Source organism: Colobus angolensis, unplaced genomic scaffold (assembly GCF_000951035.1).
Source record: "Colobus angolensis palliatus isolate OR3802 unplaced genomic scaffold, Cang.pa_1.0 Scaffold470, whole genome shotgun sequence".
NCBI lineage: Eukaryota > Metazoa > Chordata > Mammalia > Primates > Cercopithecidae > Colobus > Colobus angolensis.
This window is the reverse complement of record NW_012118155.1, coordinates 1546810-1571238: the sequence shown is the minus strand read 5'-3', so window position 1 is coordinate 1571238 and position 24429 is coordinate 1546810. Positions and strand designations below refer to the sequence as shown.

At 41.8% G+C, this 24429-nt stretch overlaps 1 protein-coding gene and 1 pseudogene across 2 annotated transcripts in view; both read left to right on the top strand.

The window, feature by feature from the left end:
• The window catches only part of KCNMB3 (potassium channel subfamily M regulatory beta subunit 3), a 25548-nt gene extending 1943 nt beyond the window's left edge, over window positions 1-23605 (top strand). The window contains 4 exon segments of the mRNA XM_011958659.1: window positions 12982-13173; window positions 18863-18986; window positions 18988-19062; window positions 23537-23605. Of these exon segments, the coding sequence (XP_011814049.1) occupies window positions 12982-13173; window positions 18863-18986; window positions 18988-19062; window positions 23537-23605 (460 nt within the window).
• On the top strand, window positions 2453-18892 carry LOC105523706 (annotated as a pseudogene). The gene is made up of 3 exons (XR_001003632.1): window positions 2453-4744; window positions 12982-13173; window positions 18863-18892. The product of XR_001003632.1 is annotated as a leucine-rich repeat flightless-interacting protein 1 pseudogene (transcript).
• Window positions 23606-24429: the final 824 nt, after the last annotated feature.

Below are 24429 nucleotides of genomic sequence, written 5' to 3'. Positions count from 1 at the left end.
GCCAGGATGGTCTCGATCTCCTGACCTTGTGATCCGCCCGTCTCGGCCTCCCAAAGTGCTGGGATTACAGGCTTGAGCCACCGCGCCCGGCCAAAATAAGTTGTTAAATAATGTTGTAATTAAAAAATAGACAAGTAAAAATAATTACCAAGGGTCTCCTCTGTAACCAAAACAAATTACAGGGAAATACTAATATAATGTACTTCATGTTTAGAAATTCATTTCACATGCATCAGTGAAATGAATGTTAGATGAATTACGAAGTTTTGATGAGCCACAGCATCTTTCTAAGGAATACTTCTTGCACAAGTTTCAGTGCTGGAGGGAGAGGCTGCTGGCTTCTCTGGGGATCACACCCAGGTGAGTGTGTTCAGGCTGTTTGTAATTGAGTTTGCCTCAGGCTAAGCCATAAGCTGCCTGTAGCTATGTGTTGTACTTGGGCTGGGTGGGAAAGTCAGTCCTATCTGCAGTGAAGAGAACAAAAAGTGGTAGATATTGCCTTGATTATGAATAAAACAGCTCCAGGTAATACACTGGTTAGAAGTGGACATGTATTACTGGCAGCAAAAAGAATCAATATGCTTTTTATCCATCTTCCGACTAGAAAGCAAACTAAATCATACTTAAGTGCTTTGAGGTCCTCGAATGAAAGATGCTTGTAACTACAACAAAGTTAATTACAAGGCTGTTTATGGTCTGAGAAAACTGGAAACAACCTAGTAATAGTCAATAATAAGGAAAGGGTTAAGGAAATATGGCATATCTAATCAATGGAACATTATGTAGCCAATAGGATTACAAAGAATTGTTAATGACATGTGAAAGTGCTTATTATGTTAAGTGAAAAAGATAAGATTAACAAAAAAATCTCAAATCATATCTAATGTGATCTCATTCTGTTTAAAACAATATAGGCGGGGTGCTGTGGATTATGCCTATAATCCCAGCACTTTGGGAGGCCGAGGCAGGTGGATCACTTGAGGTCAAGATTTCGAGACCAGCCTGGCCAACATGGTGAAACCCCATTTCTACTAAAAATAAAATAATTAGCTGGGCATGGTAGCAGGCACCTGTAATCCCAGCTACTCGGGAGGCTGAGGCAGGAGCATTGCTTGAACCCGGGAAGCAGAGGTTGTAGTGAGCTGAGGTCACGCCACTGCACTCCAGCGTAGATGACAGAGTGAGACTCCATCTCAAAAAAACCCAGAAAACAACAACAATAAAAAACCCAGAAAACAAAAACCTAATATAGAGCAGGAGGGGATTAACCCAGCAACCAAGTGCACAATACTTACCTTTAAGTGTTAGAACTGTGGGTGAGTTTTTGTTCTCTTCTCTATGTTTTTTGGATTTTTCAAGTTTCATACAATGAGCATATAAAAATATGTTACTTTCATGAATCATTTGATATTTGTTGAGGAATTCTTTGTGGCTAAGTTTGTAGTCAGGTCTCATAAATGTTCCATACATGCTTGAGAATAATATATATTCTATAGGAGTCAGTGTTCTATATTTATCATTTAGATAAAACTTGTTAATTGATTTACTTAAATCTATTACCTTACTGATTTGTTCAGGTCGAGCTATCTAAATTACTGAGGGAGTGTGTAAAACTACCTCATAATCTGATAGTGGATTTTGTCTATTTCTTCTTGTAGTTTGATCAGTGAAACAATGCTATTAAGGTACATACAAATTAGTATTGTTATATCTTCCGTGTGAATTGAAACTTTGATCAGTGTTAAAACCCTGATATTTAAATTTCTAGTAAAGCTTTTAATTCTTAACATTCATGTTTGCTATCTGTTACATTTTGCCCATAAATTTCACCCTTTATGTATCTGTGTTTTAGATATATCTTTTGTAAAAACATACATATAGTCCTCCATTTACAGTGGGATTACATCCTGAAAAATTCATCGTAAGTTGAAAATACTGGAAGTTGAAAACTTAGGAGTATTATGTATTTACCCTCACGATTGTGTGGCAGACTGGGAACTGTGGCTGGCTGCCACTGCCCAGCATCTCAAGAGAGTAGGGTACTGCATATCGCTAGTCCAGGAAATAATGCAAATTCAAAATTTGAGGTACAGTTTCTACTGAGTGCCTGTTGCTTTCACACCACAGTAAAGCAAAAAAATTGCAAGTGGGGGGCGGGTCAGGGCGGGCGGAGGCGCCCGAGCTCAGCTTCCCCGGAGCCCTTCCACCCCCGGCCGGCTCAGGCCGCGGCCACCTGCGCCCCGCCCCTGTTGGCAGATTCCGAGCCCGAGCCCAGTCCCGCGAGCCCCTCCCGGCCGGCTGGCCCCTGGCCCCGGAAGCGCGAGCGTTCACTCCGCGGCGAGTGGCTCCGTCTCCGCGGACAGAGCGCGCGCCCCCAGGCCCGGCCCGCGAGGGGCTCCCGGCGTGGTCCCCGAGAGTTTCCCGCTGGGTGGAGCTGGCCGAGCCCAGCAGGATGACCAGCCCCGCAGCCGCGCAGAGCCAGGAGATCGACTGTTTGAGACCGGAAGCGCAGAGGCTGGCGGAGGCCCGGCTTGCCGCAAAACTGGCGGCCCGCGCGGAGGCTCGTGAGATTCGCATGAAGGAGCTGGAGCGGCAGCAGAAGGAGGTAGAAGAGGGACCAGAAAAAGATTTTACTGAGAAGGGGTCTGGTAACATGCCAGGCCTGTCTGCAGCCACGCTGGCCTCTCTGGTTGGGAGTTCCTCTCGGAGAGGCAGTTGGAGACACCTCCATCTCCATCGACACTAAGGCCTCCATCAGGGAAATAAAGAACTCTCTAGCAGAAGTTGAAGAGAAATATAAGAAGGCTATGGTTTCCAATGCTCAGCTAGACAATGAAAAGACAAACTTCATGTACCGGGTTGATACCTTGAAAGATACGTTGCTGGAGCTTGAAGAACAGCTGACTGAATCTAGGCAGCAGTACAAAGAGAAAAAGAATTTGAAAGGGAAAAACATGCCCACAGTATACTGCAATTTCAGTTTGCTGAAGTCAAGGAGGCCCTGAAGCAAAGAGAGGAAATGCTCAAGAAACATGGAATAATCCTAAATTCAGAAATAGCTGCCAATGGAGAGACTTCCGAGACTCGCAATAATGTTGGATACCAAGGTCCTACCAAGATGACGAAAGAAGGGTTAAATGCCCTCAAGTCGACAGGGGATGGGACCCTAGGAAGAGCCAGTGAAGTGGAGATGAAAAATGAAATCATGGCGAATGTGGGGAAAAGAGAAATCTTGCACAATACTGAGAAAGAATAACACACAGAGGACATAGTGAAGGACTTTGTGGACATAGAGGTATTCCCTGCTGGTGAGAATACCGAGGACCAGAAATCCTCTGAAGATACTGCCCCATTCCTAGGAACCTTAGCAGGAGCTACCTATGAGGAACAGGTTCAAAGCCAAATTCTTGAGAGGGCTTCTCTCCCTGAAAACACAGCACAGGTTGAGTCAAATGAGGTCATGGGTGCACCAGATGACGGGACCAGAACTCCCCTTGAGCCATCGAACTGTTGGAGTGACTTAGATGGTGGGAGCCACATAGAGAATGTGGGAAAGTCAACGGTGACTCAGGTTGGAGAGCAGGCAGGCACAGTGGCCTTGTGCCCTTTAAAGCATAGTGATGACACAGTTTATCATGATGACAAATGTACGGTAGAGGTCCCCCAGAGTTAGAGACAAGCACAGGGCATAGTTTAGATAAAGAATTCATCAACCAGGAAGCAGCTGAGCCCAAGGAGTTTCCAGTGCATAGTACAGAAGTAGGTAGGGATCACAACGAAGAAGAGGGTGAAGAAACAGGATTAAGGGATGAGAAACCAATCAAGACAGAAGTTCCTGGTTCTGCAGCAGGAACTGAGAGCAATGGTCAGGAAGCGACAGGTCCAAGTACAGTAGATACTCAAAGTAAACCCTTAGATACGAAAGAGTCCGACGAAGAAAAGACTGACCAAAAGGGAGACACATTGGACTCATCGCAGAAGACAAAGAACAAGAGAAAGAAAAACAAGAAGAAAAAATCCCCAGTACCCGTAGAAATCCTTAAAGAACACAGATTTAAACAAAATTAAGGAAGAAGAGCAGGTAAAGTCTACTGACAAAGTCAGCAGTGGAAGCCCAAAATGAGGTGACTGGAAATCCAAAATAGAAAATTGCAGCAGAAAGCAGTGAAAATGTTGATTGTCCGGAGAATCCTAAAATTAAGTTGAACGGAAAACTTGACCAAGAAGGCGATGATGTAAAAGCAGCAGCTGAGGAGGTACTAGCTGATGGAGACACATTAGATTTTGAGGATGTCACAGTTCAATCATCAAGCCCGAGGGCTGGTGGTGAAGAATCAGATGAAAGTGTTGCAAAAGATAATGCCAAAATAGATGGTGCCACTCAAAGCAGTCCTGTAGAACCGGAGAGCGAAGACACAGATCGCTGGACCCTGCCCAAAAATGAAAGTCCCTCACAGGACATTAGTGATGCCTGTGAAGCAGAAAGTACAGAGAGGTGTGGGAAGTCAGAACATCCAAGTCAGACCGTCAGGAAAGCTTTAGACAGCAATAGCCTAGAAAACGATGACTTGGCACCAGGAGGAGAGCCAGGGGACTTCAATCCAGAAAGCAGAGAAGATACCAGAGGAGGGAATGAGAAGGACAAAGGCAAAGAAGACTGTACCATCTCCTAAGCTGAGGCAGGCTGCAGGCGTGATGCACAGGAAGTCTGAGCGTGAGGGGCTCTTTTCTCTCCACTGCCAATGTAAGTAGAATGTTCTAAATTCACAGAGGTGCACTGTATGCCAGTTACCAGATGATCTACTGCTTTAAGTTATAGACTGTTACTTGTAGATTTCCATGTAATCATTGAGGTTGTCACCCAGATTAGAAAGACATATTTGTTATCAGTGTGTGTTTTAATTGAGAGCATTCCAGTAGTATCAGACAATAATGTCTACCGTTTATAGTCCACTTAATAAAAATAGAAGCATTTACCATTTGCCTTAGGCTGATAGGAACGTGGATATTCTTGACCAAATATATCAGCATCTAAGATAAATGACCAAACAGCATTCTTAGATTTTTGTATTATGAATATAATTGACATTTAAATTAATGCCTTTTTCACATATGTGTACTTTCATATTTGATTTTAAAATGTACATTATAACTTATAAGGTATTTTATTTAAAGGAGATAAATAGCCAAATAGCAAATAGGTCACTGAATAAGATTTGCACCTTAGAACAATAATCATTTTAAGGATAACAAGTAAACGTCTGAAAGCACGAGGGACTTTATTTGCCTTCACCTCATATAAGTCTTTCATCTTGAACCAATGCTTTTGGATCTCATTGTTGATGATACCTGAATTTACTTTGTAGGAGATTTTAACTTCATGCTGATGATGTATTGAATTCATTTTATACGAAGATTTGAAGATTTTTTCTGGAAGTGATATATGTCAAATTACATTTCCTACTGCAGTATTTGAGCGGGGACAGTCATTTTTTAAATGTTTTTGGCTGGGCATGGTGGCTCACACCTGTAATGTCAGCACGTTGGGAGGCCGAGGTGGGTGGATCACCTGAGGTCAGGAGTTTGAGGCCAGCCTGGCCAACATGGTGAAACCCTGTCTCTACTAAAAATACAAAAAATTGGCCGGGCGTGGTGGTGGGCACCTGTAATCCCAGCCACTCCGGAGTCTGAGGCAGGCTTGAACCCACAAGGCGGAGATTGCAGTCAGCTAAGACCAAGCCATTGCACTCCAGCCTGGACAACAAGAGCGAAACTCTGAAAAAAAAGAACACACAGACAAAACAATGTTTTCATGCCTGTAACCCTAGCACATTGGGAAGCCAAGGTGGGAGGATCGCTTGAGGCCAGGAGTTGAAGGCTGCAGTGAGCTATGATTGCACCACTGTACTCTAGCCTGGGAGATAGAGTGAGACCCTGTCTCTAAAAAAAAAAAAAAAAAAGATTTTGAACCTTAAAATTACTTCTCTTTGTTTGAATTTCTAATCATCATTCACAAGAGCAGTAAAAAAAGGTTACTTGTTCTTGTGCAAACTACTAATTAGACTAAAGTAGGATATTTTAAAGAGCTGAATCACTTTTGGTATTTTGGTATAAATATTTTCATTTATTATTTCCCAGTATATTCTTATTGGAAAATTCTTGTTTTGATCTGGCTGAAGAAAATATCTGTTTTCCATATAAACAAACATTTAAAAAATAATTGTAAAGTTAGATATAATTGGAAAATATAAAATCACAAAGGAATGTACCTTATGAATGTTGTTGACATTTTACGAAATTATGTGGATTCATATTACTGTTACAAGATAGAATTGAATGCAAAAAGACCAAAACCTCAATAAAATTTGAGGAAAATGTGTTATGTAATTGAAATAAACACATTTTATAATTGTAAAAAAAAAATTGCAAGTGGAACCATCTTAAGTTGGGGGACCATCTATATGTATTTAAATCTAGTCTGACAATCTTTATATTTGAAAAAAATTTTTTTGGAGACAGGGTCTCACCTGTCACCGAGGCTGGAGTGCAGTGGCACAATCATAGTGTGTCCGGAATTGGTGGGTTCTCGGTCTCGCTGACTTCAAGAATGAAGCCACAGACCCTCGTGGTGAGTGTTACAGTTCTTAAAGATGGTGTGTCCGGATTTTGTTCCTTCTGATGTTCGGACATGTTCAGAGTTTCTTCCTTCTCATGGGTTCATGGTCTCGCTGGCTTCAGGAGTGAAGCTGCAGACCTTTGCAGTGAGTGTTACAGCTCTTAAGGCGGTGCATCTGGAGTTGTTCATCCCTCCCAGTGGGTTCGTGGTCTTGCTGGCCTCAGGAGTGAAGCTGCAGACCTTTGCGGTGTTACAGCTAATAAAGGCAGTGCGGACCCAAAGGGTGAGCAGCAGCAACATTTATTGCAAAGAGCAAAAGGACAAATCTTCCACAGCATGGAAGGGGACTCCACCAAGTTGCCACTGCTGGGTTGGGCAGTCTGCTTTTATTCCCTTATCTGACCTCACCCACATTCTGCTGATTGGTCCATTTTACAGAAAGCTGATTGGTTGATTTTGACAGAGTGTTGATTGGTGTGTTTACAATCCCTGAGCTAGACACAGAGTGCTGATTGGTGCATTTACAATCCTTTAGCTAGACATAAAAGTTCTCCAAGTCCCCAACAGATTAGCTAGACACAGAGCACTGATTGGTGCATTTACAAACCTTGAGCTAGATACGGAGTGCTGATTGGTGTGTTTACAAACCTTGAGCTAGACACAGATTGCTGATTGGTTCATTTACAATTCTTTAGCTAGACACAAAAGTTCTCCAAGTCCCCACTAGATTAGCTAGACACAGAGCACTGACTGGTGTGGTGTGTTTATAAACCTTGAGCTAGACACAGAGTGCTGATTGGTGCATATACAATCCTCCTGCTAGACATAAAAGTTCTTCGAGTAACCACCAAGGTGACTTTGCCTAGTGGATCCCGTGCCAGGACCATGGGCAGAGTCACCCGCTAGTCCTGCCCCACATGACTGCACTCTTCAGCCCTTGGGAAGTGGATGGGATGGGGCACCACAGAGCAGGGGGTGGTGCCCTCGGAGAGGCTCGGTAGCACTGGAACCCACTGCCTGGGGATTCAGGCATGGTGAGCTGCAGGTCCCGAGCCCTGCCCCACAGGGAGGCGGTTGAGGCCCTGTGAGAATTGGAGCGTGGCAGGCAGGCAGTGCTGGGGGACCCGGCGCCCCCTCTGCAGCTGCTGGCCCGGGTCCTAAGCCCCTCACTGCCCGTGGCCAGTGGCGCTGGTCAGCTGCAACCAGTGCGGGGCCTGTTGAGCCCGCACCAACCTGGAACTTGTGCCAACCTGGAACTCGTGCTGGCCCAGGAACGCTCCGCAGCCCCAGTTCCCGCCCACGCCTCTCCCTCCGCACCTCGGCACAAGCGGAGGGAGCTGGTTCCGGCCTCCGCCAGCCCAGAGAGGGGCTCCCACAGTGCAGCGGGCAGGCTGAAGGGTTCCTCATGCGTGGGCAGAGTGAAGGTCGTGGCCTGAGGAGGTGCTGAGAGCGAGGGCTGCTAGCATATTGTCACCTCTCAACAGCTTACTGCAGCCTCAAACACCTGGGCTCAAGCAATCCTCCTGGCTCAGCCTCCTGAATAGCTAGGACTATAAGTGTGCTGCTACAACTGGATGGTGTTTTAATTTTTATTGTGTAGAGACAGGGTCTCGCTATGTTGCCCAGGCTGGTCTCAAACTCCTGGGTTCAAGTGATCCTCTGTTCAAGTGATCCTCCCACCTTGGTTTCCCAAAGTGTTGGGACTATAGGCATGAGCCAGCACAGCCAGCCCTAATCTCTGTCTTTTAATTGGATCATTTACTCCATTTAGTTTTATAGTAATTACTGATATACTGATGCAATAACATTATTCTATCATGTTATTTTGTGCTATTTGTCCTGACTTTTTCATGAGTTTTTCCCTCTTCTTTATTGCCTTCTTTTGGATTGATTTCTTCCCCTTCCCTTCTTTGTCTCTCTACTGGTTTGGAATTTCTGGAGTGTCACCTAAAAGAGTAGAGAAAGGTGATATTTCAATTTAGCATGCATATTTGAACTTTTCAACATGAAATTAATGTCTTTATCTTCCCCCATGGAAAAATTACCACTGTTACTCCCTCTAAATTATATCCTCTTGTCATGTATTTATCTTTTCTTTTAACCCCACAAGACATAATAGTAATAAGATAATTATAATTATTATTAATTTATAGAATTAATATCTTTCTTTTTTCCTTTGAGATGAAGTCATACTCTGTTGCCCAGGCTGGAGTGCAGTGGCACGATCTCAGCTCACTGCAACATCCACCTCCTGGGTTCAAGTGATTCTCCCACTTTAGCCTCCCAAGTAGCTGGGATTACAGGTGCCCGCCACTACACCTGGCTAATTTTTGTATTTTTAGTAGAGACAGACCTTTGCCATGTTGGCCAGGCTCATCTCAAGCCCCTGACTTCAGGTGATCCACCTGCCTTAGCCTCTGAAAGTGCTGGGATTATAGGCGTGAGCCACCACGCCTGGCTGTTGTGTGTTTTATGATTTTTAAATGAGTGGATATACTTCTTGGACATTTATATACTTTTTTTTTTTGAGACAGAGTCTCGCTCTTTTGCTAGGCTGGAGTGCAGTGGCGCGATCTTGGCTCAATGCAACCTCCGACTCCTTGTTTAAGCGATTCTCCTGCCGCAGCAGCTAGAATTACAGGCACATGCCACCACACCCAGCTGATTTTTTGTATTTTTAGTAGAGATGGGGTTTCTCACCATGTGGGCCAGGATGGTCTCAATCTCTTGACCTCATGATTTGCCCACCTCGGCCTCCAAAAGTGCTGGAATTACAGGCGTGAGCCATTGCACCTGGCCTATAGCATTCTTTTAAGGCCTAAGTTAAAGGTGTGTGCCTACAGAGAACATATGTATCTAAATTTGCCAATTTGCAGAGTGCACTACGTACTTAAACAACATTACACGAAATTCTTAGTTTGAGATTGTTGTATTACCCAGGTAGTACGAATTCAGGCTGTAAACTCCCTTGAGAATCACCTTGAGGATTATCTAAAATTTCAGGGGACATTGTAGTTTTTCTCCTTTAGTCAGTGTTAAGGTTTGAGAAAGGCATTTTCCTTGCCATTTCCTCTGGAGTGGTGCAGTGGGAGTTAAGGGGGAGGGGCTATTTCCAGTTCAACCTGACACTGACTTTTAAGTCCTTTGGGGTCCCAGCTCTAGTTGGATGGTATACTAAACTGCATACCTCGGATAGACCCTGGACATTGTCTCCTGTCCCCGTGACCCTAAAAATGGTGAAACAAAAGCTCAAGTTCACCAAGTTCCGCAGATGCCCTCAAGTTAAAACTTTACTTCTGTCCACCTTCCTCTCTGGGTTCCTACTTTCACATAGTTTTGTCTTTTGAGTATTTCCAATTCTTTTTAAGCTTTGGCTAGAAGTTTTAGTTGTCTGTAGTTACAGTGGGTGTCTAGTGTACCATGCCACTGAAACAGAAGCCTGTTACTTTTACAATAATAAAAACATGTCTATGTGGGTTTTTTTTTTAATTTTTAATTTATTTATTTACTTTTTTTTTGAGATGGAGTCTCACTCTGTCGCCCAGGCTGGGTGGAATGCAGTGGCACGATCTTGGCTTACTGCAACCTCGGCCTCCCGGGTTCAAGCGATTTTCCTGCCTCAGCCTCCCAAGTAGCTGGGATTACAGGCACATGCCACCATGCCTGGCTAAATTTTGTATTTTTGGTAGAGACAGGGTTTCACCATTTGGTCAGGCTGGTCTCAAACTCCTGAGCTCAGGTGATCTGCCCACCTTGGCCTCCCAAAGTGCTGGGATTACAAGCGTGAGCCACTGCGGCCGGCCAAACATATCTATGTTTTAATTTTTTATGATTATTTTATATTATCCCTTCCCCATACATGAAATAACTTCTTTCCAAGTGACTTATGAGGTTGTCAACTTTTCCTAAAGCCTTGGAACAAAGTGGGCAGAAAAATTATAAATAAAAAGTCTTGTCTAGCATACTACAGGTCTGTCTTATTCCTAAATTAGAATCAGGTTATGCCAGTTTTTTATAACATAACCATTTATAATTGGGTATGTTAAAGAATGTATTAGAAGTCCCATAGCAACCTCATTATAAGCCTCTTTACCCATGGATTCCAAGGATATCTTACAATAAATCTCTGGGATACCTTATGCTACAGAGCAACTAAAGTCCAGCTTTAGAGCACAAGGGAAAATGCAGGATATTGGGTCCTGGAAACTACAAAAACCATCAAACTCTGCTTTAGGGCTAAAACTTTCTTTAATCAATCTGTCATATTTATTGATAAACTAGAAAATGTGGTCGGGTGCAGTGGCTCACGCCTGTAATCCCAACAGTTTGGGAGGCCGAGATGGGTGGATCACGAGGTCAGGAGATTGAGATCATCCTGGCTAACAGTGAAAACCCGTCTCTACTAAAAATACAAAAATTAGCTCCGCGTGGTGGCGTGCGTGCCTGCAATCCCAGCTGCTTGGGAGGCCAAGGCAGGAGAATCGCTTGCACCTGGGAGACGGAGGTTGCAGTGAGCCGAGATCAGGCCACTGCACTCCAGCCTGGATGACAGAGCGAGACTCCATCTCAAAAAAAAAAAAAGTACAGGTTCAAATTTCATTAATTTTTTTTTTCCATGCCCCTTCTCTGCTGGTAGAATGATAGAGGATGAGTAAAATATCAAAGACAACTAAAATTTCCTAAACTAGATCCTCGGCTCCTAAAGAAGTATTAACCATGGAGTGCCGCCATCTTCTGAGGTTGGTGCTTCCCGGTATAGGCTCTTGGAACATTCTGGACTGTCTGACATTCCTCTTACTCGCCTTAGAACCGAAAGATGCTGCTGGGGGAAAAGGGAGCTAGGGAGAGGGAAGGGGAAAGATGTGGGATAGGCATAAACTGTGCTTTTGGGAAAAAAAAAACCCAGTAATTTCCTTGATGGGGTTTGTGCTTGGCTTTAAAATGTAGAAAGCTTTTAGGAAGCTTGACGGAGCCTGTGCTTCTACCATTAGTGCTGCATTTGTTTGGCGCTTAAGATTTCATTAACCTTCTTAAAATAGAGATACTTCTGGAACTCAAGTGGCTACTGAGCAGGGAATGGCAAATCAGTGACACTATAGGAAGTGGAGGGATTGTGGCAAACTAGAGAACACCTTCCACAGGGGCAGCCACTGCTCGGCTGGGCCCGCTGTTCGTCTGCAGGGGCGTGCATCTTGAGATTATTTCCAAAGTCAGGACTCAGCATTTTTATGAGAAATATCATTATTTTTAAGGTCTTAACAAGTTATCCCACATTAAAAAATAATAATAAGCCGGGCTGGGCGCTGTGGCTCCCGCCTGTAATCCCAACACTTTGGGAGGCTGAGGTGGGTGGATCATGAGGTCAGGCATTCGAGGCCATTATGGCCAACGTGATGAAACCCTGTCTCTACTTAAAACACAACAATTAGCTGTGCGTGGTGGCAGGAGCCTGTAATCCCAGCTACTTGGGAGGCCGAGGAGGAGGATTGCTTGAACCTGGGAGGTGGAGGAGGTTGCTGTGAGCAGAGATCGTGCCCAGCCTGGGCAACAGTGCAAGGCTCCATCTCAAACACACACACACACACACACAAAAGAAAACACGACAGAGAAGGCCAAAGCACATCTGTGGACCGGATGCCGCCATGCCCGCCGGTTTGTGTTGGGCTCTTCTGTTCACCAGACACCCTGCCCTGCGAGAATGTATCTCATCTTCTGCTGGAACAGGTTTGCAGGCACAGTGAAGAGAGGGAGAGAAGAAATGCCGGGACACTTATGCAGAACCGTGAGTGGCCAGAGAGGAGAAGGAGGGTGAGTGGAGCAAAGAAGCCATGACAACTTCATAATTCTGAGTGGACTGGGCAGTGGCCAGAAATCCTGGTGGTGGATATGCTGCCTTTCCAACAGGTGAATATGAAAGAACAAGTCAAGCCCTGTTCAGGATGCTGTTAATTCCAAATGTGAACTTTTTGAGTCATTCTTTCCATGTGGAATTCAAAGGAGAATGTAAAAAAAATTTCAGGAGGAAAGTGCAATACCCCTGAAAGGTAACAAAGTTCATAACACTTATTTACATACAACATTCTCTAGTCATTGATTAAATAGATCTCTACAGACTTGCATGAGGCAACATTCCTTAGTCTTATTTGCCACAATATATTTTAAAATACTTGATTACACATCACTTTAGCTTATTTAGATGGACTTGTCACCAAGCTCTGAACTGGGATTTCATTGTGTTGCATTCATCCTGCTCACGAGACACAGGTGGGTAGCAAACGAGATTATCCCTCCATTCCCCATGGATTGGAAATGTTGCCACTTGTTTATGAGCCCACTGCAGTATCTCCTTCTCCCTTTTCCCAAAGGACAGCCTTTCCTGCCTCAGGGAAGAAGAGAGAGACAGACTGCAGTGATGGAGACCCACTAGATGTGCACAAGAGGCTATCGTCCAGTGCTGGAGAGGACTGAGCCATGCTGCTGGGGTTTGCCATGATGGGCTTCTCAGTCCTAATGTTCTTCTTGCTTGGAATAACCATCCTAAAGCCTTTTATGCTCAGGTAAGAAACAGAGGAAGGAAATCTAGAGTTTCCAATTCAGATAAGATCCAGGCACAATGGTAAAGGAGGAGAAGCTGGCTTTGGTTTCTCAATCTGTGACTCTCTGACATGGTCTAGAAAAAGAAAAATGCAATTCATCTTCCTCTCTCAGTGCTGGGGGCAGCTGGGTGTGGTGGAAGAGGTGGTGAGAAGGTCAAAGATATTCCCCTGCACTGTCTCCTCCCGTCTGATAATCTATATATACCTCCAAACACGTAATCCACAAATTATAGTTTATTCATTTAGGTCATAAATCCTCCCCTTAAAATGTTGGTATTCCAGGAGAGAGTTAAACCTTGTATGCAAGCAAAATGAAAGTTTTTTGAGTCTGATTTTTTGAGTTTGACAGTGTCTACCTGGCACATAGTAGTTGTTCAATACATATTCGTTTCCTTCCTTTTCTTTTAATTAGGTTCTTTATTCAGTGCATGTAGTGATACAGTTGACCCTTGAACAACATGGGTTTGAACTTCGAGAACTCACTTATAAATGAATTTTCTTCTGTGCGTGCCACCCCGAGACAGTAAGACCAATCCCTCCTCTTTCTCCTCCTCCTCAGCCTACTCAACATGAAGAGGACAAGGAGAGGAACTTTATGATGATCCACTTCCATTTAGTGAATAGTAAACATGTTTTCTCTTCCTTATGATTTTTTTCTTCAACTTTTATTTTAAGTTCTGGGGAACATGTGCAGAGTGTGCAGGTTTGTTATAAAGGTAAACGTGTGCCATGGTGGTTTGCAGCACATATCAACCCATCACCTGAGTATTAAGCCCAGCATGCATTAGCTATTCTCCCTGATGCTCTCCCTCCCCCTGCCCACTGAGAGGCCCCAGTGTGTGTAGCTCCCTGCTATGTGTTCATGTGTTCTTATCATTCAGTTCCCACTAAGTGAGAATATTCAGTGTTCAGTTCTCTGTTTCTGCATTAGTTTGCTGAGGATAACGGCTTCCAGCTTCATTTCATACATGTCCCTGCAAATGACATGATTTTGTTCTTCCTTATGATTTTCTTTTCTTTTCTTTTTTCTGAGACAGAGTCTTGCTCTGTTGCCAGGCTGGAGTGCAGCGGCATGATCTTGGCTCACTGCAGCCTCCGCCTCCTGAGTTCAAGCAATTCTCCTGCCTCAGCCTCCTGAGTAGCTGGGACTGCAGGCACCTGCCACCACACCCACTAATTTTTGTATTTTTAGTATACATGGGGTTTCACCATGTTGGCCAGGCTGGTCTCGAACTCCTGACCTTGTGATCTGCCTGCCTCAGCCTCCCAAAGTGCCGGGATTACAGGCGTGAGCCACCATGCCTGGCCATGATTTTCTTAATAACATTTTCTTTTCTCTAGCTTATTTATTTATTGTTTTTTAGAGAAGGGGTCTTGCTCTGTCACGCTGGAGTGCAGTGGTATGATCATAGCTCATTGCAGTCTTGAACTCCTGGGCTCAAGCAATCTTCCCATCTCAGCTTCCTGAGTCAGTGGGATTACAGGTATGAGCTGCTGTGCCTGGCTATTCTAGCTTATTTTATTGTAAGAATTCAGTATATAACACATATAAACACAAAATATGTCTTAATCAACTATTCATTGGTAAAGCTTCCAGTCAACAGTAGGCTATTAGTAGTTAAGGTGTTTTTTTTTTTTTTTTTGATGCACGGTCTCACTCTGTCACCCAGGCTGAAGTACAGTGGCGCAATCATGGCGCACTGCAGCCTAGACCTCCTGGGCTCAGGCGATCCTCCTGCCTCAGCTTCCCAAGTAGCTGGGACCACAGGTGTGTGCCACCACACTTGGCTAATTTTTAAAGTATTTGTAGAGATGGGGTCCCCCTATGTTGCCCAGGCTGGTCGTGACCTCCTAGGCTCAAGTCATCCTTCCACCTTGGCCTCCCAAAGTGCTGGAATTATAGGCATGAGCTACCATGCCTGACCAGTAGTTAAGTTTTTGAGGAGTCAAAAGTTACATGCAGATTTTCGACTGCAGGGTTGGAGGTGTGGTGTTGGCATCCCTAAACTCTGAATTGTTCAAGGGTCACCTTTAGTTGCTACTTATTAAGTATATGCTGTATGCTCAATACATACTATATTTTATCCTACTTAAACCTACAGCAGCCCATGATGGAAGTGCTGAGGCTCAGAAAGGCCAAGTAACTTGCCCAAGTTCACATAGCCAGTAAATAATATGCCTGTCATTCTGACGTAAGACTTGCTTCCTAATACCTAAATGAAGTTTGCTGAAATGAGGGGAATAGGGGTTCTGATTAGGGAAGGGGAGGAGCTATTTAATTTTGTAGGATGGCCCATACAACATATGGTACTTTGGGGCCAGGTCAGTTCAGGGTAAAAGGAAGGCAAGGGGTGCTTTTTGGACAGTGCTTTATTTTTGAACAGCCCCCCCTTTTGTTTTTGACAGCCAAAGAGCAACAGAAGGCCCAGGGGGAGTAGAAGAGGAAGGCCTAGGAGTTCAGTGAGAGAAAGGGGTCATAAAAAGGAAGAGAGTGGCCTACTTCTGTTATTTATGATTCATCTCCTGCCATTCCTAGGTTACCATTGTTAGGGGAAAGATGTAGAGGTCACCATTTACTACAGCATACTGTGCCATTATTGGAAGAATTCCAGAAGAACCTTCTCTCTGGTATTAGCACCAGGAGAAGTTGTGCTGCTCCTGATCAACCAGCTTACTGTCATTTAATGGACACCAGGAATCTTGTATCTGGTTGTATTTCCTTCATTGCTTTGGCTGCTAGGAAGCCCAGAGGTAAATTTGTAGCTCAGTTCTCATAACTACAAGGGATCTTATGGTCTGCAGGTTACATGTTTGTACCTCACTTTTTTTAAACTTTTTTTTTTCCAAGATGGGATCTCACTATGTTGTCCAGCCTAGTCTCAAACTCCTAGGCTCAAGTGATTCTCCTGTCTTGACTGTACCTCACTTCTGACTTCATTCTGTCTTTTTTTCCTCTTTTTTATTTACTCCTTTTCCCCTCATCCTTTATATATATATATATCTGCATTACATGTCTATACAATGTGATTGAATGTTTGAATGTATGGGAATGTTGAGTAAATGTGCATGTCTGTGCACAGGCAGATCAGATTATTTTTAAAAATGTGACATATTTGGGAGATGGCTTGAGGGTACCTTCTGCAAGCTGGTACCAAACTGTTGCTCATAATTAAGTTTCACTTTTCTAACATTCCTGGAAATTATTTGGTTAAATTAAGTGAGTGCCTAAGAGTGGTGAGTTCTAATCTCTCTCAACTTACATCTTGTGCCATCTCAGAGAGTAGTTTTGCTCCATAAAGGGTGGTAGTTACAAAGGCCTGGGCAGCTCATACCTATCCCACTCCCTCAGCCTCTCATCTCTCAGTCAAATGATGAATTTTGTCACAGCTATAGCCAAATACACTCCCGATGCTATTGAAGGAACATGCTCATTTTTGAGCCCTGAATACATTCCTGGTTCCACCTGAAAGGCTCTGACTGGGGCCTTGTGCATAGGACAGCATGTCCTACTCTATTTTGGAGCTTTCTAAAATCTTCAAGGAAAATTCAAATCATACTCAGTTCAGTACTTGGTCAAGACTTAGAGAGCTCAAGTTCTAACAGATAAAAAGGTAACTCTAAATTATTATTTCAAGATGCCTAGTTAAAATAAGTATATAAATTAATTTAGTGAAAAAGCAGACCAGTGCTAAATCTATGAATCTTATTTTCCATTTTTGTATTTTCACTTGCCCAATATTTTTTCTTAGGCTACATCTAGTGATTTTTATACCCCGGACCTTGAGGTTATGTTAAACTGCACGGCGTGTCTCAAGTTTGTTGTATTAATAAGGGAGAATGATTATTTTGGTCAAAGAGATTAATGAGAGTGCATTATGAACATAGCTAAATATTGCCTTTAGAACATTCTTACTTTTTTTTTTTTTTTTGAGCGGGGGGAGGACAGAGTCTGGCTTTGTTGCCCAGGCTGGAGTGCAGTGGCACAATCTTGCCTCACTGCAACCTCTGCCTCCCGGGTTTAAGCAATTCTCCTGCCTCAGCCTCCCGAGTATCTGGCATTACAGGTGCCCGCCACCACACCCCGCTAATTTTTGTATTTTCAGTGAAGATGTGGTTTTACCATGTTGGCCAGGCTGGTCTCGGCCTCCCAAAGTGCTGGGATTATAGGCATGAGCCACTGTGCCTGGCCCTGCTTTTCAAACATTCTGACTTTAGAGCTTGCTAATCTGACTTATTATGTTTAAGGAAGCAGTAAGTAAACACAGGGGTCCCCCTACATGTGAGTGTGAGGGTATATGAAGAGCCGGTCCCATATATTAAATCAAAACATTTCCTCTTCCCCTTGTTTACTTTGTCTTGGACTTGTTTTCAAATTATTTCATACATATACATGTGTCCTTTCTCTTCAACATCACCACAAGATCTTTACGGCAGGAATTTTGTTTGTCATTTCTCATAGCACCTAGGATGTTTTGCATATGTAGTACATGTGAAAATTCTCAAGAAATTTTTTCCAAGTAGAATTTAATTCAGGCCAGGAGTGGTGACTCACGCCTGTAATCCCAGCACTTTGGGAGGCCAAGGTGGGAGGATCACGAGGTTAGGAATTCAAGACCAGCCTGGCCAATGTGGTGAAACCCCATCTCTACTAAAAATACAAAAAATTAGCTGGGCACGATGGTGCACACCTGTAATCCCAGCTACTCGGGAGGCTGAGGCAGGAGAATCACTTGAAACCAGAAGGTGGAGGTTGCAGTGAGCCGAGATCGTGCCATTCCAGCCTGGGCAACAAGAGCGAAACTCCGTCCCCACCTCCAAAAAAAAAAAAAATGTAATTCAGTACAGCACTTACTGAACATCTACTCAGTGAGAGGTATTCTGTTTCATGCTTTGAGGAACATACAGATGAATTGGACGTAGCTCCTGACCTCAAGGAACTTAACTGATAGCAAAAATATTGTAAATATTCCACGAGAGAGTCCACTTATGATTTGCACTTGCCTCTTTGGAAGTAGTGGGTATGTGGAATTGTACCTTGTTGCTAGAAATTGTGTAGGCTATGTAGTCCAACAGCCCTGTAGTTGGACTCCTTCCAAAGGCACATTTTCATCAGGACAAGCCAGTGCATCTTGAGATGATGAAGCATGAGAGATGATGAGATTCCTGAGTGAGTGTGAATCTTGGTGGTTACAGTATTATGGTAATGCTAACACTGTTTACACTGTGCTTCTCCAAATACCTGCATCTTAAATACTATTGAATATAAAGATTCCTGGGCCTCAAGTCAGACCTACCAAACCAGGATCTCTGGAATGAAGTGCTGGAATCCACAGTTTAACAAATTCTTCATTCTAACAAACTCACAGGTGATTCTGAAGTTTGAAAACCATTGTTACAGTGAGAAATATGCCAGTAGGATCATCAGAAGTGAGGTGGAACTTGGCACTTCGTGGCTCTTTACCCCAACTCTTTGTCTTCTCTGCTCCCTGATTATTAGGTGCCTGCTGTAAGGATCATGTGCCACCTCAAAATACACAAATGCCTTGTACACAGATGCCTTGGGCATTGTGTACATAAGCTCATAACCACACTGAAATGTAGAGCGAAATTTTCTAGTAAGTGAAGAACATTTATGTTTTTCAAATTGAAGTGCTCAGAGAGAAGAATCGACCTGCACTGCCATCCACACAGATATCATGGATGACTGGCTGGACTGTGCCTTCACCTGTGGTGTGCACCGCTGTGGTCAGGGGAAGTGCCCGTGTCTTCGGGTTGTTGGTGGACCGCACCTATTCAGGTCAGAAAGCTCTCCTACATTATAATGAAGAGGCTGTCCAGATAAATCCCAAGGTATTGTAAAGTTTAAAGAGTTCTTATGACAGCAACCCTTCCCTGCCAGACTGTCCCTAGCAGGGTACATAAATAACCCAGGGCTGTCTTTAGGGATAGATCTGTTTTGTTTTTTTTTTTTTTTGAGTAAATATTTTTACAGTGATCAAATCAGAATAAATGAAGCTTTCTTCTTGGTGGAGAAATGAGGTATATAGAAAGGAGATAAATTATTCCAATTTCACAATTTGGTGTCTGGAATTTATAGGCTAAGCCAATGAGTAGTCATTTGTGGGGAGTGTTTCTTTTGGAGATTCCACTCCCCATCATATCAAAATGCTACAATGTACTCACAGTCTCCCTTGAATCAAGCAAGTAATTTTTCTTATCAAATAAATGTAAAGATTATCATTTTTAATAAATTACACAATGGGTTCATATGATTTAACAAATTATAGAAATGATCCCTGAAAGTATAGTCTTTCATATGATTTAAAATTTATATTTATACCTAACTATAAAAAGTTGAGTTGTGTTAGATTAGTTGATGTGTTACACCTTATTGTCTTTAAGCATCAATTTCAATCTGATGACTTTTGTTTTCTGTTTTGGATGCAATGATTTTTAACATTTCAAACATTTTGTAGGCCTTTGGCACAGTACCTCAAGTACCTAATGGATATGGTAATAAACCTTAAGCTTTTTTGAAAAAAGTCACCAGCTGACAGAGCTCCCTTCTCCACTGGTTCTGTCTCTCAGGAACCAAAGTCCAGGTGGGGCTCCCTCTCTGTGAGTCTAGAGCAAAAGCCTCAATGTGCTTTGCTTCAGGGTAATATTTTGCTACAGGAGATCAAGACAGAGACAACAGAGACATTACTAGGTGTTGAAAGTTCATAGTAAGGCTCAATACATTTTTGTTCAATGGACAAATGGATTCATACTGTCCAAGAGACCAAGAACCTGCATGTGGGGAGGAGTCATATTCCTTATGAAGCTGGTCACTGACTCTCCTGCAATGTCATATAAACTAAGAATTCCCTTCCACATCCTTGCTTAATGACTGGAAATGGCCATTTCACTGTGGCCCTCCAATCAACCCTTTCCAATGAGCTATGTAATATTTTACCACCTTCTAAGATTGAAACTGCCCACTAATAACTTCAACCTGAAGCTATTTCATAATAAATACTGTTAAGTATTTGGTATTGGTGACAGTGCCTTTATCTTTTTCCCTCCTCCATATTCCTAGTGCTTTTACACACCTAAGTGCCACCAAGATAGAAATGATTTGCTCAACATTTTTCTAAGCTGCTGCCTAGAAAATTCACTGAGTTTAGAGTTACTAGTATTTAGCCTTGGCATTTAGCTCTGGACATAAAGGAATTCTTCGATCACAAAAATGGAACCCCCTTTTCATGCTTCTACAGTCCAGACAGCCAATCTGAAGATGTCATTCTTATAAAAAAATATGACCAAATGGCTATCTTCCACTGTTTATTTTGGTCTTCACTGACTCTGCTAGGTGGTGCCCTGATTGTTGGCATGGTGAGATTAACACAACATCTGTCCTTACTGTGTGAAAAATATAGCACTGTAGTCAGAGATGAGGTAGGTGGAAAAGTACCGTATATAGACAGCATCAGTTCAAACTGTGGAGTAAGAGGAGGAGCAAAGGAAGGAGCAGAGAAATCTTAAGACTGTAGCCAAAGTGCTGGCCTTCAGATGTCTGTGATTTCCGCAGCTGAGGACCTAATTATGCCTGTCTGCAAACTAACAATGTAAAAGGTAATAATTAAAGTTAAGTATCATATTTTCATGTGGGAAAAAAATTTAAAAGCCTCATTTTGTATTCTATTTATTTCTATAAATACATACAAATTCACTATCTTTTCTAATCCCAATCTCTTTCCAAATGAGCTAAGGAAGCACTTTTTTTTCCTGTGTAGCAAAATGAGTTCAAGATATTCTTTACCTAATTTCAGCTCTAGCTAGAACCAGTCAATATGGAAATAAACAATGACAGTATCTAACCTACTGAACACTGAACCATCAGCCTAACTATGCAACATAGTCACACTAAAATATTTCTCATAAAAAAGTTCTTAACAGTTCGTTCACTATACGAAGATAAAAATCTGGTAGAAAACTTAAGAAAACATGGACCTAACATATTAATTATAGTTTTTTTCTTTTTTCTTTTTTTCCTTTTTGAGATGGAGTTTTGCTCTTGTTGCCCAGGCTGGAGCGCAGTGATGTGATCTAGGCTCACTGCAACCTCTGCCTCCTGGGTTCAAGCAATTCTCCTGCTTCAGCCTCCCAAGTAGCTGGGATTACAGGCGTGTGCCACCTGCCCAGCTAATTTTTGTATTTTTAGCGTAGACAGGGTTTCACCATGTTGGTCAGGCTGGTCTTGCCTGACCTCAGGTGATTTGCCCACCTCAGCCTCCCAAAGTGCTGGGATTACAGGCATGAGCCACTGCACCCAGCCTTGGTTTGTTCTTTACCAGTCTACACAGCAGAGGAAAGCTGCTGCCTAGAAAATTCACTGAGTTTAGAGTTACTAGTATTTAGCCTTGGCATGTACCATGTAATTTTTCTTTCAGTAACATTTTTCTAGTTAATTATACTTTTCATAAGCTCATTTCACTCTATGCACTTTCTGGTGGGAAATACTGGATTTCAACATTCATCTCAGATGATCCACACCGTATTAGGTTGGTGCAAAAGTAATTCCAGTTTTTGCTGTTACTTTTAATGGAGAAAAACTGCAATTACTTTTGCATCAACCTAATAGCAAAGTCCCACAAGTTTAGTCAACAGTTGTCTGTACTTTAATTGATGAATCAACCATGGTTATTAAATGATGTCATAAGGCTCTTAACAAATGCTTTCCAGATTGATTATGCGGAATCTATGAGTGGAAAAGAGAGTTTGGTCTGATTTTCCAAAGTGCCTCCAAGTATCTTTAAAATTTTATTATACTAAAAAATCTTAAATTATGGACAGTAGAATGAGACATTTGAAGCTACTTTTATATGTAGATGTAATAAAAAAACTGATTCTAAGTCAGTTTAATGCCTTTTAGCAATTTCAAGACACACATTACTAATTCAGCTGAATACAGCAATATTGACTTGATTAGTAATGAATAATCTTGGTGTTTTCCTCTTTCTAGTGTGCAGTGGTGGAAAGAACATGTGTCTCAGATTAGGATTTATTTGACTTTGTAAGCCATAATGACAACTTTGGACAAATTGGCTAACCGGTCTAAACCCCTCTTTTCTCATCTATAAAATGGGGATAACCTGTTCTTTCACGCAGTTATTTTATGGAATAAGTAAAGTAGGGCATGTGAAACACTTTAGCATAGCTTCTAGCATCTAGTAGGGGCACTCAAAATGTTAGATAATTTATTTAAAAATCTGCTGGGTTGTAACATTCAGTGAGCCTTGGTACTTTTCATTGGACAGCTGGTATAGAGGCTAGGGATAGGGAACTGCAGTTCATAGGATAGGGAACTGGGTGGGGGCACCCCAGTTCTCTTGACTAACTGTGATATGCATTTAAGGCCCAGAACCTGCTGTTTAAAAGGTTGTGGTAAACTATTTTGTATACCAAAGACTTCTCTGTAATAAAATATATACATACACATGAACATTTTATATGCATGCACATTTTAAATCATTCTGCAAATTGAGATTCTATACTTTTCTAAAGGGCACATCCCTATTCCATTTCTTTGCAAATTTGACTTCTACCTAACAATATGCAATTATTGGGATTTTTTTTTCCCTAAAAATTCAAAACTGCTAATTTAAAATGTAAAGTGTGTGTTTCAGTTACCACAGTTTTCTATTTAGTTAGGAGCTACCTGATTCATTCCAGCAAAGAGAGATATTATCCCTGGAGAACAAAGTCAATTCAAAATTATTTAAACCATTTGGCAAATAAATAAAATTTAAGTAATTATTTGCTTAATTGCTTTACTAAGTTGTTAATGCCTATGTGCATTAGTGGTCAAAGCCCACACTTAACTTTTGCAATGTTTATGAGAACTGAAAGCAAAACCAGTTTGCCTCTAGCCTAACTTCATTTCTAGGTTTTGATCTTCAAATGACTTGGAAAAAGTCCACTTACCTATTACATATACATACATACAATCATACATATATGTATACACATATATTTCTTAAAATAAAAGCATATAATTCTTTATGCTCAAAGGAAGTAAATATTTAAACATACATTTCTTTAATATTCATCACTTTACTGGGGCAGAAAAATTGGCTTTTAAGGTATAATAGTTTCAGATTTTCAATCAAGTATTCTTAGTTATTACTGAAAAGAACTCAAATTCAGCTAAATTTTGATTATTAGCAGCACTGGCTTTTCAAAAGGAATGGCAAAAGAATTATCACAGTTTTTTGCTTATATAGTACACTAAGGATTGTTTGGACACAAGTCAAAATAATTTTTCTTTTTTTTTAATAAACAGCATGATGTTACAGACTGCAGAGTTAAAGAAAAGCAGACATTAACAATTTCTGATGAGCACAAACAGTAAGTGCAGTCACAGGCCACACTTCTTGCTAGGAACAGCAAGACTGGGAAGAGGTCTTAAAATTTAGTGATACTGTTATTATTCTATATTCTCAATATAATAACACATGCATCTTGCTGTGTCAAATGCTTTTTGGGCCATCATTAAAAGGACATTAAAAACGTTTTTCTTCTAATGAATGCAGTATACCACAGGACTTCAATTCATTGAATGACAAAATATAGAGAAATAAACTTGCTACAATTAATGGGGCCAAAAGGGTGGTTCGAATTTCTTCCAGGTGAACATTTGACATGTTAGTAGTCTTCTTTTGGTAGTGCCACATTCCCCAAAGTATTAAAGTGTTATGCTCCAAAAGGGTATATTCTTTTAGATTTTATTCAACCCAATTAGGTCTGAAGACTGAATCACACTGAAACCATCAACTTCATTTGAAACTTGGGTTCCATAGCCAAAAACACTTTTGAAATCAGATGAAGGCCAAGTTCTCCAGCCACTCTTGGGAACATAAATTACATCGAACAAGGGACTTTTAAAAGTGAAATAAAAACAAAATTAAATAAAAATGAAATAAATAGATAACGATTTTGGAAATTCATACTAGAATTTAGTCTAATTATATTTTAATATGAAACAATGAAAGTTTTCTGCCTCCTTGCTAACCTAGAAAAACTGACAAAAATAAGAAAACCTAAAAGTATACACGGTTCTTGGCATAACCACAAAATTATTATAGTGACAGATTAAATAGGTTGCGGATAATTCCTAGACTTTAACTGGCTAACAAAATATATTTTAAAACCTTTTCTGTACTTACCTACATGAGG